The 14,155-nt window shown below is 37.2% G+C and overlaps 1 protein-coding gene across 2 annotated transcripts in view; it reads left to right on the plus strand.

Moving 5' to 3' along the window:
• LOC113073160 (NACHT, LRR and PYD domains-containing protein 3-like) overlaps positions 1-14,155 on the plus strand; it is a 66,955-nt gene that overhangs the window by 37,647 nt on the left and 15,153 nt on the right. For both annotated transcript variants that reach the window (XM_026246030.1, XM_026246031.1), the window contains 3 exons: positions 11,161-11,334; positions 11,436-11,609; positions 11,724-11,897. In XM_026246030.1, the coding sequence (XP_026101815.1) occupies positions 11,161-11,334; positions 11,436-11,609; positions 11,724-11,897 (522 nt within the window). The remainder of the gene's footprint in view (positions 1-11,160; positions 11,335-11,435; positions 11,610-11,723; positions 11,898-14,155) is intronic.

A 14,155-nucleotide genomic window follows, 5' to 3' on the forward strand; every position in this document is an offset into this window, starting at 1 on the left:
TGCCAATCAGCTAATCAACTCAAAACGCCTGCAAATGTTTCCTAAGCCTTCAAAATGGTCTTTGACAATCCTTGACACCCTTCACAAGGAGTGTAAGTCACAAAAATCCATTGCCAATAAGCTGGCTGTTTACAGAGTGCTGTATTCAAGCATGTTAACAGGAAGTTGACTGGAGTGAAAAAGTGTAGAAAAAAAGATGCACAACCACCGAGAGAATCGCAACCTTATAAGGATTGTAAAGCAAATTGAATTAAAGAGTTTAAGAGAACTTCACAAGGAATGGAGTGAGGCTGGGGCCAAGGCATCAAGAGCCACCACACACAGAAGTGTCAAGGAATTTGGCTACAGTTGTTGTATTTCTCTTGTTAAGCCACTCCTGAACCAAAGACAAAATCAGAGGTGCCTTACCTGGGCTAAGGAGAAGAAGAAATGGACTTGTTATTGGGCCAAGATCCTTTGTCCAGATGATGGCAAGTTTTGTATTTCATTTGGAAAACAAGATCCTAGAGTCTGAGCTCATAGCCCAAGTCCTGTGTTATGATTTGGGGTGCAATGTCATCTGCTGGTGTTGGTCTACTGTGTTTTTTTTTTGAAAACCAAAGTCACTGCACCTCTCTACTCAGACATTTTGGAGCACTTCATGCTTCCTTCTGCTGACCAGCTTTTTGAAGATGCTGGTGTCATCCCACACTGCCAAAAGCAGCAAAAGCTGGTCAAATGACCATGGTGTAAATTACTGGCCAGCAAACTCACCAGACCTGAACCCCAGAGAGAATCTATGAGGTATTGTCAAGAGGAAGATGAGAAACAAGAGACCAAACAATGCAGATGAGCTGAAGGCCACTGTCAAAGAAACCTGGGCTTCCAGACCACCTCAGCAGTGCCACAAACTGATCACCTCCATGCCACGCCGAAGACCCTACCAAATATTGAGTACATGTACAGTAAATAAACATACTTTCCTGAAGGCCAACAATTCACTTAATGTTTTTTTAATTGGTTTTATGAAGTATTAAAAAAAATTGAGATTGTGAATTGATTTTTATTGTGAGCCAAAATCATCACAAAATAACCAAAGACTTAAACTACTTCAGTCTGTGTGCATTGTATTTATTTAATTCATGGATTTCACAATTTAAGTTGATTTACTGAAATAAATTAACTTTTCCACGACATTCTAATTTATTAAGAAGCACCTGTATAGTTAAGTAATATTCCATGACAAGTGACTCTTTTTCTCACAATGCAAAAAAACTACCAAAACACCTACAGTGTGTACATTATGTGAATTCTAGCATGCATGCACATTTAGAGTGTGCTCTTTCAGTGCATCATTCAGTCTATTAAAATACAGTTACCTCTTAAATGTCTAGGGGTTTAAAGGTAACGTAACATTATTGAGGGTTTAAGAAGAGCATTTGCCCGAGCCACTGCCACAACATAACAACAACTACCACAAGATCCCTTATAAAAGGTTTTATTAAGAGCTCTGAGAGCATACATAATTCTCAAATAAAAGAATTTAAAATTAAAAAACTTCAGGAGTGGGAACAATGGAAAACAACAAACAAAAGTATATCTGTTCTAGGGGATAGATTCTTTCTAAACCTATCAAACAAAAGAAAATCAACAACAAAATCATACACTCACTCCCGATCTAATCCTCAAACAAGGAGAAAAACATGTACAATACAAAGGAAAAGGCACCCTCCTCCCTACAGCATCCATGTAACAATATAAAAACTTCATAAGCACGGGAAGGAGGAGGCAGGAAATTTAAATCTACAGGATTCTGTGTAGTGTTTTTTTGGTCCAGTAATGAATATCTCCGTCTTATCTGAATTTAATTGGAGAAAATTAATGGTCTTCCAATCTTTGACATTTTTAACACACTCTGTTAGCTTAGATAATTGAGAAGTTTCATCTGGTCTCATTGAGATATATAGTTGAGTATCGTCAGCATAACAGTGGAAGCTAATCCCGTATTTTCTAATAATATTGCCAAGGGGTATATTGAAAATAGAAGGGGACCTAGGATGGATCATTGTGGCACTCCATATTTTACTGGTGATAACTGAGATGACACCCCATTTAAATAACAAAATGGTAGTGATGGGACAGGTAGGATCTAAACCATCTTAGAGCCTGCCCTTGGAATACATGTATAGTTTTGTAATCGATCTATGAACAGTATACATTTTCACATAAATTTATTAAAATTTTTATTGATTATTTGGGGGAAGTCGTGGCCTAATGGTTAGAGGGTTGGACTCCCAATCGAAGGGTTGTGAGTTCTAGTCTCGGGCCGGATGGAATTGTGGGTGGCGGTTGTGCATGAACAGCTCTCTCTCCACCTTCAATACCACGACTTAGGTGCCCTTGAGCAAGGCATCGAACCCCCAACTGCTCCCCGGGCGCCGCAGCATAAATGGCTGCCCACTGCTCCGGGTGTGTGCTCACAGTGTGAGTGTGTGTGTGTGTGTGTGTGTGTGTGCATTTCAGATGGGTTAAATGCAGAGCACAAATTCTGAGTATGGGTCACCATACTTGGCTGAATGTCACTTTCACTTAAAAGTTAAAAAAATATATATATGTTAAGGCCCCATCATATGTTTTTTTTTTCCTTACCATATTATTCTTCAAATTCAGTGTTTTAGCATGTCTAACTATTTGAATGCATAACACAACTTAATTTATTAATTACATTTTTTCCTTATGATTTTTTTTTCTTTAGAAATTCTGTGTTGTGTATTTAAATTTTTCTGGTTATCAAATGACACCTACAGTGGTTTAATTATTACAGTGGTTTTAATAATTAAAAAGGCATAAAACATGAATTTCAAGTGAAAAAACGTGACTCTCAGAGCAGTTCTGGAGATGTTGTTCATCTGCTTACGTCCTCATTTAATTAGATGGCAGACATAGAAATTACCACAAGCGTCAGGCGCTTCAGTGTGTGTTTAAACCCGCATCTGCACCATCCATTGACAGAGACAGGCAGAACATACAGGATCCATATTTAAATAAACTTTTGCTGCTTTACACTTAAATTAAAACATGATATGAACTAGTATCTGTAAATATAATTACCTACTTTTGATTAATTCAAAATTTGAGAAATTCCGTGACATTCCGTGTTAAACTGTGAATTCCATTTTAATGACTGGCGAAAGTTTCTGAATCCCCTATTCTAAAATGAAATGAGTCCCTTATATGATATTTAAATTATAAATATTTTTATACAAATATATTTTAGTATTATATAAATATCTTTGAGCACTAACTCATTTCTTATAAACAACTTTTTAGCCACTTCACAAAAATAAAAAAACAATATATACATATATTGACAGTGACTGTCATCTAAGTTAATATACTATTGTATAAAAAGGATAATTTTAAGCTCCCCACTCCTCCGTATAATCTTAAACATAACCATTTTGACAATATACAAAGTGTGACAGACAGATAAATGTACGTTAGTCACAATCATTTATTTAAAACATTACAAAAAGCAGTATACAGAACAGATAAAATGTTGTGTATGATACATTACCAGTGTTCTGTCAGAAAAACAATTTTGTGTGAGTTACAAAATTAAATTAAAGTGTTAAATCGCTGCAAACATTCTCCTGATCTGCAATTCCATCCTCAAAATCATCACGCTGCATCTCACTCAACACTACTCAACTCAAATTTGGCATGTCGCAAACAATTTATGGTGGTTGCAAATCACAAGTGACAGCCAATAAGGAGCGAGGTTTGATGTCACTGTCGCAAACCAGTGTCGTTGTGTTGAAGTGCCAATTTGGAAAATTTTAAGTTAACGGATGAGTCAGCAGCTATGTACTGTTATTAATGTATAATGATTATATTACAGCAAACAAATCTTTTTCTTACATGGTGCTATTCTCCCTTCTCTCTTGCTCTCAACGGAGGCGGTCGCATTTCTTTCCTCTCCCTCCCTGCCTTTCTTTGCTTCGCTTGTTTTTCTCTTGTCTTGTCTACTTGAGAGACTCTCTCTGCACTGCTCTCCTAAACTGGAATATGGATCTGATAAACTGGTCTCTCAACGCAATTGACACCATCTTCTTGACGAGAAGCCTGGGTTCGGGGGAACCTGACTGCCCTGCCGGAACGTTTGCAGCTGGCTACACGATGGACGCGTGGGCGAATTGGCGGGTCGTGTGTCTGGCGACTCTTTCCGTGGAGGACATTGAAGACATCTACCTATTCAGAACCATGATAACAGGTCTTCTGCTGATTGGATTAGGCTTTGCCCTGGGTTATCAGAAAATTAAGAAGACGGGAACAGCTGTCCAAAGCCTCACAAGTCTGTCCGTCATGATTGAAGCATTGGGCAGAGCGGTCAGCATTGAGACTGAGACTATTAACCGCAATATGGATAACATCATGAAGTAGCTCACGGATTTGGAAAAGAAATTGGAGAATTTGGAGACCAATGGACAAATTAAAAATCATAGTGACCGGGAAAAGAAATGTGGCTACTAGACCAAACAACTGGTATCTTATCTTCTTTTGGCTTTCTTTACCAGCCTTGGCTGGATGACAAAAATCTCCCAGGCGAGCAGGACAGCTTGACTTCTCTTGCATTCCTCAGACACCTGCTGATTGTTGACTCTATCTAGGACCTGACCAAGGACGTCTCCATGGCAACTTGCTGTGACGCTGTAAAATCTGCGGACTGAGGCATCTAGAGAGAGTCTCAACTCTCCAGGCCTACAAATACACAAACTCTTACACATATACAGATATGCATTCACCCTCCCAACCCCCATTCCCCGCCTTCGCCGCTTTGTTCCTCCAGTCTGGCAGGCGGGTCTGTGACTAGCGCTTTCAAGCTGCTGGGACCGGATGGCTGTTTGCCTGCGCTTGATAACCTCAACCACCCCAAGTTCCGTACCCAGTTGCAAAGTCATGTGTCTATGGTGTATTGATTATGTGCTTTTTGTGCTGAGGTGTTTTTCCTGTTCTCATACTGTGCTACCATAAGGAGCATAGTCTGGGTGTTGGTTTTTTTCTCCTCAATTACCTAATGTTATGCTGTACTTATTTCTTCCTCAAATACCCTGTCTTCCTGTCCTGTCTACCCCACTGTCATATTGTATGTATGTATGTATGTATGGACAGGTTGATGGCTAATTTCGCTGGTACTTGTGACTAGTGACAATAAAGGGCTACTACTACAATATTGTATCGTACTACTTCTGAAGACTTGGAATAAAATGCACAAAATAATGGACTACGTAAGAAATAAGAAAAAAAAAATTAAGTACTAATTAAATTGTGGCAGAGTGTTAATTTATTTATATATACAAAAAATTAAGTTCAAGCTTGGGTAAAGTGATATAATGAGATGAATCATGTAACAGGAAGATCTGCAAATGATATGTAACACATTTACAAGTAATGAGTAGTTTACAATTTAGATTAGAGGATGCAGAAAGCTTTGTAAATTATTTATTATGAACACTTTGTAGTGCGTACTGCAGGGTAAGTGCTGACTGGTCAGGGTATAGACAGCTGTCTTCTCTGACACACATGGAGTTGAAGGTAACCCCGGTTGAGAGGTTTATTTTATCCCAAGATTCACCACACTACACACAGAATAGAGAAAGGATTTAACACAACTCACTGGAATAACCTGACTAAGGCATTTATAAATGTATATCTATTTCAGAACAAATAAATTACTCTTTTTAAAAAATAGTGTTTTAGCATACCTGCATATTTGTGCTTTTGAACACAGACCAGTTTCCAACTTCTTCAATTAATCATATACCGATAATTTAGTAATGGTTTGTTCATCATTTGTTCATGATTAACAATTTTTTATTGAGATAATGATACAAAACTATTTTGACATAAATACTTAATTGATTTATAATGGATAAATAATTTATAAACTAATAACTTATAAACTATCTACTAATGATCTGTTTGATTTATTTCAAGATTTATTTTTTTAAGATAACATGTATAAATTGTTAGCATACCCCTTATTAATAATTTATGAATGTTAAGTTATGTTTTGTAAATGATTCATTCATCATTAACTAATAACTTATAAGTGACTTATAACTGAATTAAACATTACTAAAATGTTAACTTAACAATAGTTAATCATTTATGAATGTATATTTATGTTTTGTAAATGATTAGTCATCAATAATTAATAATGTATAATTTACTTATAACTGAATGTTATCATAAAGTGTTACCGATTTAAAACTAGGCAGATAAAGGGGTATAAAAAACAATAGTTATAAATAATATATACAAATAAAATTATTAATACTTATATTATTCATATAAAAATCCTAATTTGCAAATTAATGAAAATAAACCATCATTAAAAAAATCTAATTTATAATACCATTAAGGTTCTATGTATAACTTTTCAAGTATGGTTCTTTGTGGAAGCCTATAAAAAGGATTCTATTTATCACCAAAAAGGGTTCTGCTATAGTTTCAAGCTGAAGATTCTTTTCTGGTACTGTTTAGAAACATTTTTGTTAAGACTGTAATGCATGAAATCAGAATGCCATAACAGTAAGATCCTGAAATTTTGCAGGGGACAGACATATTGTAATGGTTCCACTTGAAAGTGTTGAAAGTGCTTTATAATGTATGTGGCACATAAATTCTGTACAAAAAGCAGTACTACTATTGGGTGATATCTATTAAAAACGAATTTAATGTTTTATTTAATAATGGCTATAAATTGTGGTAAAATGTTTAATCTGTACATATTATGGTGTTATCAAAGTTATTTTTACAGATATATTTACAGATACAAGAAGTATATACACAAACCTAAACATAACCACTTAAAATATGAAATGACATAATGCTGACAAAATGCAATATACAAATACTCATTAGATCACATTGTTTAAATACACCAGTTATGATTAGAGGTAGAGTTAGGGTACAGAACATACAGTTTGTACAGTGGAACTCACTGTCCCCTGGGAGGACAGGATGGAGGAGGCTTTCTAAAGGAAGAAGGCCAAATATCTTGAGTTGGTTGAGGCATGCAGGCCCCGTCCACACGGAGAAGTAGCTTACCCCAATCCAATCTTTTTTTTCCTCGTCTCAAGAAATATCCGCATCCACACGAAACTGATTTAGTATACATGCCAGACCAGTATGTGGCGCTGTAATTCTGACACAGAGATACACTAAAAACAGAGAAGAAGACTTGGACTATGCTCATAAACCTTGCGCGTGGTACACAATCGAACTTGGAATAATACATTTATTAATCTGTGTTAATGTTAGTTAATAAAAAGACAATCGTTCAGTGTTTGTACATGTTTTTGTTGCTGTTACATGACGTAGAGGTGTCTGACTAGGGGGGAGACGTGGGCTGATGACGTCATCGTTTCTGAAAATATATGGATTAGCCGTCGAGACGAAAACGCAAAGAAGGCGTTTTCAAATTTATCCACTTTGGGACCCGGTTTAAAAAAAATAGCGGTTTCACCTTACGAAAACGCTGGATGCGTGTGGACGAAATGCCTATCCGCTAAAAAATTTGTGCGTATTCACAGAAACGCGTCTCCGTGTGGACGGGGCCGCAGAGGGAGTGGATGGAGGGCCCGCTGTGAGCCAATAGAAGTAGGCTGCAGCCAATAAAAACATCAGTGAGGCCACCAAAAAAGACTCAAGGTGCTTATGGATCAAAAGGGGAGAAGTATGGAGTAGCGCGCTGCTTGGACACAAACCGGGTCCTGATCAACACCGGTTGGGTCGCCCAGGTGAGGGTGTCTGAAGATCAAAGACCCGAAACACCCTATCACCCTGGGTCCTTCACTGTCCAAGCTGCAGCTTTAAGGTGTTTCAAAATCTTTCCGCTGAATAAAGTGCTTCATTCCTTTTTTTCTGAGGAAATCCAAATCTCAAATCCTGAGGTCCAAATCACATCTTTTTGGGGTGAATTATGTCTTATTCCACTCATTACGAAGCAAACGGTAAAATAAAAATAACTTGAAGAACAGTCTCGATGCGTTGTCTTCTGTTGTGTGGGTGTATTTAAGACACGCACTTCAGTGAAACATTATAATTTGAATATGGTGTTCAGCGCGGGGCCCGGTCATATTAGAAGATAATGAAGGGAGATGTGCAAAACAGACATTGCAATGTTTTCATATGGATTACTTTATCACAGAATATTTGTTTTTGGCAGGACTTATTTAGTTTAAAAGTAGACATGTCAAGCTTTCTATAGATATATGTCTCATGTCTCTTCATTGAGTATTCACTGAGTTACTGTGACGAGTGGGGTGGGGTCGAGAGTCATGGGAATGGTCTCGAGTCCCATGGAGGAGATCGGAAGGATACAAAAGAGGAGCGACGACAGTGAAGGACGAGAGAGGACCAGGCATGGATTTTATTTTGTGTTTGGTTTTGTTCACAACTTCCGTCCGTGAGGGGCTGTCGCGCGTGTTTTGTGTAAATTTGATTATTAAAGTTTTGATTTTGATTGTCCTGTGACTATGGAGTTTTTAATCTTTTAAAATGGTGCTGAAATCTGGGAGAAGGAGGGACGTGCTGCTGAAGATCCCTCGCCGCTGTGGTCAATCCGCAGTGCCATCGAGCAGGGTGAGGGAGTGTGCCGCCATGGAGGCCGTGGACTTGAGTGAGTTGCCGGGGATGGACGAGCTCACTGCCGGCCGCCCGCGACGTGGAGGGGCGGCTGCCTTCTGCCTGAATGGGGAGGAGCTGGGAATAGGGGACTCCTGCCAGCCGTCGGCGTCGACCAGGCGGCCGTGGAGTGTCGTGCCGTCCGCCGAAGGCTGTCCAGTGCTACCACCAGGCACCACGGAGGAGATCACCCAGCTGGTGGAGGGCCGATTGGCAGCGTGTCTGGGAACCGGAACAATATTTTTTCTCTCTCTCCCCTTTCTCGTCTCTGTCGCTCCGCATCCTTCCATCTCCTTTTCTCTCACCTCATCTGTCCTACCCCCAGGTTCCTGCAGGTCACTGTGAGCGGTCCCCCCCCCCCGTTTTGTGTTTATTTTATTATTAAAGTTTTGGTTTTTATTGTCCGCCGGTTCTCGCCTCCTTCTTCCCGTGATTATGGAGTTTTTACTCTATTACAGACGCATTTGTAAATGAAGATCAACGATGAGACAGCACACCTTGTTTGTTATCTTTATTTTATAAATGCACAAAGTAAATCCTTTACAGATTAGATTGATGTATTGCTCTTATCTGTACGATCAAAACTGAAAGTCTAAAATAAGTTATTTTCTGGGTTCTCAGGAGAAAATGCTAATCGACTTCAAACAACAAGACAACCTCTTAGCCTGCACCCCGATGCCGGCGTCCTGAACGCCCCTCAACCTCCACGTGTCAGTGTTTATGAATAGATTAAATGAAACTGAACAAATTTAATCTTGACAATCGATGTATCATTATAAAGATCTAAGCCTCAAGCATCGATGACAGAGCGCTGTTTTTCAATGGAAAGTTTATAAAGCCTATATTTGCTACATTTGTGTAAGCAGTACATATAAAAACATGAACATTAGAAACGCAGTACATACCAGATGCGTCATAATAACGAGTCATAAACACATCCACAGCTGTAAATCCCAGTTTAGTTAGAAAGGTAAGGGTCAACTGAACAACATCTCATGAAGCACGTTTAGTCCAATGTAGCAATGACGTATTATGGATCATAATTCCTTAGTTCTGTCGCTGAAGAAATGAAATGTAAACAGTTTGCGTCCATTATGTAATAACTCACGGTCAGAAACTGCGTCTTGGTAGTAAAAAAACGGCATGGTTTTGCAGTGTACAGTGTCACAAACCGAATGAGGCAATCCACCGGAGGGTGAACTTATAGCAATCACCTATATCTTTTTTTCTTTTTCAACAGTTTTTATATATGTGAGAGCGTGTTTTATGTTGAATGTGAATGTATCTGCATGATTACCATCTGTTTGAGTGCAAATCATCTCAGATCAGCTCGCTATTACAGTATGATCTTGACTATCAAAGTGAACGCATCTATATGAATAGAGAGAGTGGATTATTTACTTTATGGCGCATTTGTGTTATTACCATCTGTATAAGTGGCCATCAGCACATCAGTACTTATTTGCATCGTAATTCATTGTTAATGCTGCATTTCTAGAAATCTCTGTTTTTTTTTTTTGTAATTGGCAAACAAAGCTAAATATTTTTTTATTTTTCTTAGTATTCTTTCTTTTCTTACTCAAATTATTCTTATTGTATTTTTCTAGTGCTCAAACAAATCACTTATATGATGGTTAAGTTTCTGTCTAGTGTTCTATAATAGAAAAAACTATGCAGTGGTATGTTTACTGACTAAATAGTTTGTAGAAGCCTTCAATACTATAGGGAAATATATATTTTTTTATATTTGGGGGGTGGGGATGTAGACATAGTCTCATAAAAATATTTGCAGGAGTCTCATTTTTCATGATATCTTATTCAGATTTGAAATAGAAACTCATGAGACATGTGGCTTTCAACCCATTACTTTTCTAGATTGCTCCAGGACTCATTTCATGTATTTTTATATCATTTTATATCAAATAAAAAATATTTAAGTGTGGTAAAAAAAATTTCAAGGCACTTCAGTGTCTATAAATTTTAATATGTTTGAGCATTATCAAATCTGGTTGATAAAAACTAAAGCCCAAAGGGTCTTCTTTCCAAATACACCAAAATTATGTTTGTAACACCCCGAAGTAGGAAACTGTTACAATTATAAGTTAGGTGAAGCACTTTCAGCTGTGAGTCCCATAATGGGGGGTGCTCAGGTTAAAGCATTTAATGTTTTTTTCAGATTTTCCAAGATCATCTTGGAATCATCTAATTCTTTACATATGAGCTAATTAAACAGGAAAACTTTATTACAGTGGCGAATGATGAACTCACTATTTCTATATAATCTATAAATGTTATTACTACAATTTATAAACTACCAATGAACTACAATAGTTTTATGAGTTATGTATTATTGTGATTGTATAAGTATTATAAAAGTATTATAAAGTGTTACCAATTACACTGTATTTAACACAATCGTACTGCAGATTATAAACGACATAACCTCATAAATTCACATTAATTTCGCTGTTTGTTTTGTTCTTTACACAGATTATGTGGGTGTTATCTCACTGCTCGGTCCTGTGAGAGTTTGTCTTCAGCTTTACAATCCTCAAATTCCCATCTAAATGTGCTGGACCTGAGGAACAATGACCTGCAGGATTCAGGAGTGAGGCTGCTTTCTAAAGGACTGAAGAGTCCAAACTCTAAGCTTGAGATATTGAGGTTTGAGCTTCAAATATTTTATTAATTCTGTTAGAGGTTAATTATAAAAAAACACTGTTAAGATTTATTCTGTATGCAGTTACTTTGTTCTTCTTGTTCAGACTTTCCATCTGTAATCTCACTGCTCAATCTTGTAAGAGTTTGTCATCAGTTTTACAATCATCAAACACCTGTTTGAGAGAGCTGGACCTGAGTAACAATGACCTGCAGGATTCAGGAGTGAGGCTGCTTTCTGGTGGACTGAAGAATCCAAACACTAAGCTGGAGATACTGAGGTTTAAGTTTGAAATGTTTCATCAATTATTTTACATTGTTTGCAAAATAATTACTAAAAAAATCACACTGTTAGGATTTATTCTTTACCCAGCTACTGTGTTCTTCTTGTTCAGATTTTCCATCTGTAACCTCACTGCTCATTCTTGTGAGAATTTGTCATCAGTTTTACAAACATCAAACTCTGTCCTGAGAGAGCTGGATCTGAGTAACAATGACCTGCAGGATTCAGGAGTGAAGCTTCTTTCTGATGGACTTAAGAGTCCAAACTCTAAACTGGAGATACTGAGGTAATGGTTTTCCATAAAATAGTTAACAAAATGTTGCCACAGTAAATGGCTGTAGAATTTTGTCAAATGTTACATCTGCTCTAAATGGAATTCCAAAACTAGAGACAAAAACAGCATTTGCAGGCATTTTGTCATATTTATACAGATGTCTGTAGTAGGTATGGTCTGGTATGAGATTCTGATGGTATGATAACCTTAGATAAAAATATTACAGTATCGCAATTACAGCTCTAAAATATTTTATTTTTAAATGTCTGGGTAAAACAACCACTTTTTTCCCCACGGAACACAATACATTTTATTTTTAAGAAACAGAAAACATTTTGGAACAGTTAACATGTCAGGCTAAATAATTAAATTAAATGATTTAATTATTCTTATTTAAATTAAGTGCAGTCCCTTAACCCTCTGGAGTCAATTAACGATAAAAACCTAATATAAAGTGGGACCAATAACAAACAAGGAGTGCTGTCTGCAGCCTTTGTCTGCGTTTATCATCATTTACAAATGCATCATTAACCCCTTTGCGTTCAAGGATCGGCGACGGCCCCAGATTATTAATGTTTCACTTTCACAGCATGTTAAACATCACTCTCTTACTTGATCTGGACAAACTTTGCAAAACATTGTTGCAGTGACAGTTATTTAGTAATTTATGTCAGGAGTGCAAAATAATAAATCCGTATTATGCCACATTTTGAACAGAAATTCACCACTCACTCATATTCAGTCACGTCAGCAGCGGTTTATTTTTGTTCACATAGACTCACTGAACAGCGTCAATAAGGATTTATAGACCAAAGATGCATATCCGTGGGGATATATGGATATATTTACTGATGTTTACTTCATATTTCTTCAGACAGAATCATAATTTCTTTTAATTTTCCACTGATTTACGCGATCTGATGATAAATAGCCTCTCCCAGTGATCTGTGTGAGTCTGCAGTCCTGTGTGCTCATGCTGTGTGTCAGACACACTCTGATTGGTCCTTCGCCTTGTCAATCTTTAGAGTGTCATAACCGGACACTGTAACATCGTGTCATATGGTTCGTGTATACTTTGTGGTTGTTATGTGCCCATAACAACACTGATACACCTCTGTACACACAAAATATTCAGTCCCACTTTATATTAGGTGGCCTTAACTACTATGTACGTACATAAAAAAGAAGTACAATGTACTTATTGTGTTCATATTGTATTGTAAAACACTTTTGCTGCTATTGAAGTGGGGTAAGCTTAGGGAGAGGGTTGGAGGTATGGGTAAGTTTAAGGGTGGATTAAGGTGTAAACTATGGGTCAACAGTGTAATTATAAATGTAATTACAGAAATTAAATACAGATGTAATTACATGTCGTTTTTTTTAAATATAAGTACAATGTAAAAACTTGTATGTACACAATAAGTACATTGTACTAAATTATTAATTAAAATGTAAGTAGATAGTAGTTAAGACAACTTAATATAATGTGGGTCCAAATATTCAAATAATAAACCTGCGATTACGGTAGTAAAGCTTGGTATTAAATTTTCTTGAGATCTGAGGCATTTTTATAAAAAATATAAAAACTTGTGCAGCGTTGTACAGTCCCTCCAGAAAAACGCGATTATGCGATCACTTGATTTAATGCATAATCAGCCAAAGGCCGCATATTTATGCGGGGTCGCATTTTTTCAAATACGCCGCTCTTTTGCCGCATAAATTGCCGATTTCAGAAAGCAAAATACGCGGGGCTAGCATGATTTCATAATCCCTGTATTTTCGTTGCAAAAAACTCACATTTATATTAGCAGAAAGTTGAAAAATTTTGCGTTTACTTCACACAAGTAAAGGGCCATTTTCCTCCTATTGCCATGGGAACCTTATGAAGTGAAGTAATTACGTGACGTGAACATCATCTGCAAACTCCGCGGTAGTGAAACCAGGGTGAAACTTGAAGCGCGCAAATCATTCTTATTTGCTAACAAAAATAAGCGCAAAAAAAAACGCGTGAAGCAGTTTCCCGATTTGTTAGATGACAGTGGAGCCAAATTATATTGTGAGAACTTGCGAAAACTGCGGTTTGATGAAATAGAGAAAAAAAGGTGATTCCCCCAACACCCCCTTCTCACTACGCTACTAACACTGTTGTAGTTTCATTCAGAAGTTGATGCAACTTTACAGTTGTAGGATTGCACTTTTTCTTACAGAACAGTACCAAAAACTTACAGTTGTAATTATATTAGTAGTATGTAAAATAATTTACGTTGCAG

This window comes from Carassius auratus, unplaced genomic scaffold (genome assembly GCF_003368295.1).
Source record: "Carassius auratus strain Wakin unplaced genomic scaffold, ASM336829v1 scaf_tig00011483, whole genome shotgun sequence".
Lineage (NCBI taxonomy): Eukaryota > Metazoa > Chordata > Actinopteri > Cypriniformes > Cyprinidae > Carassius > Carassius auratus.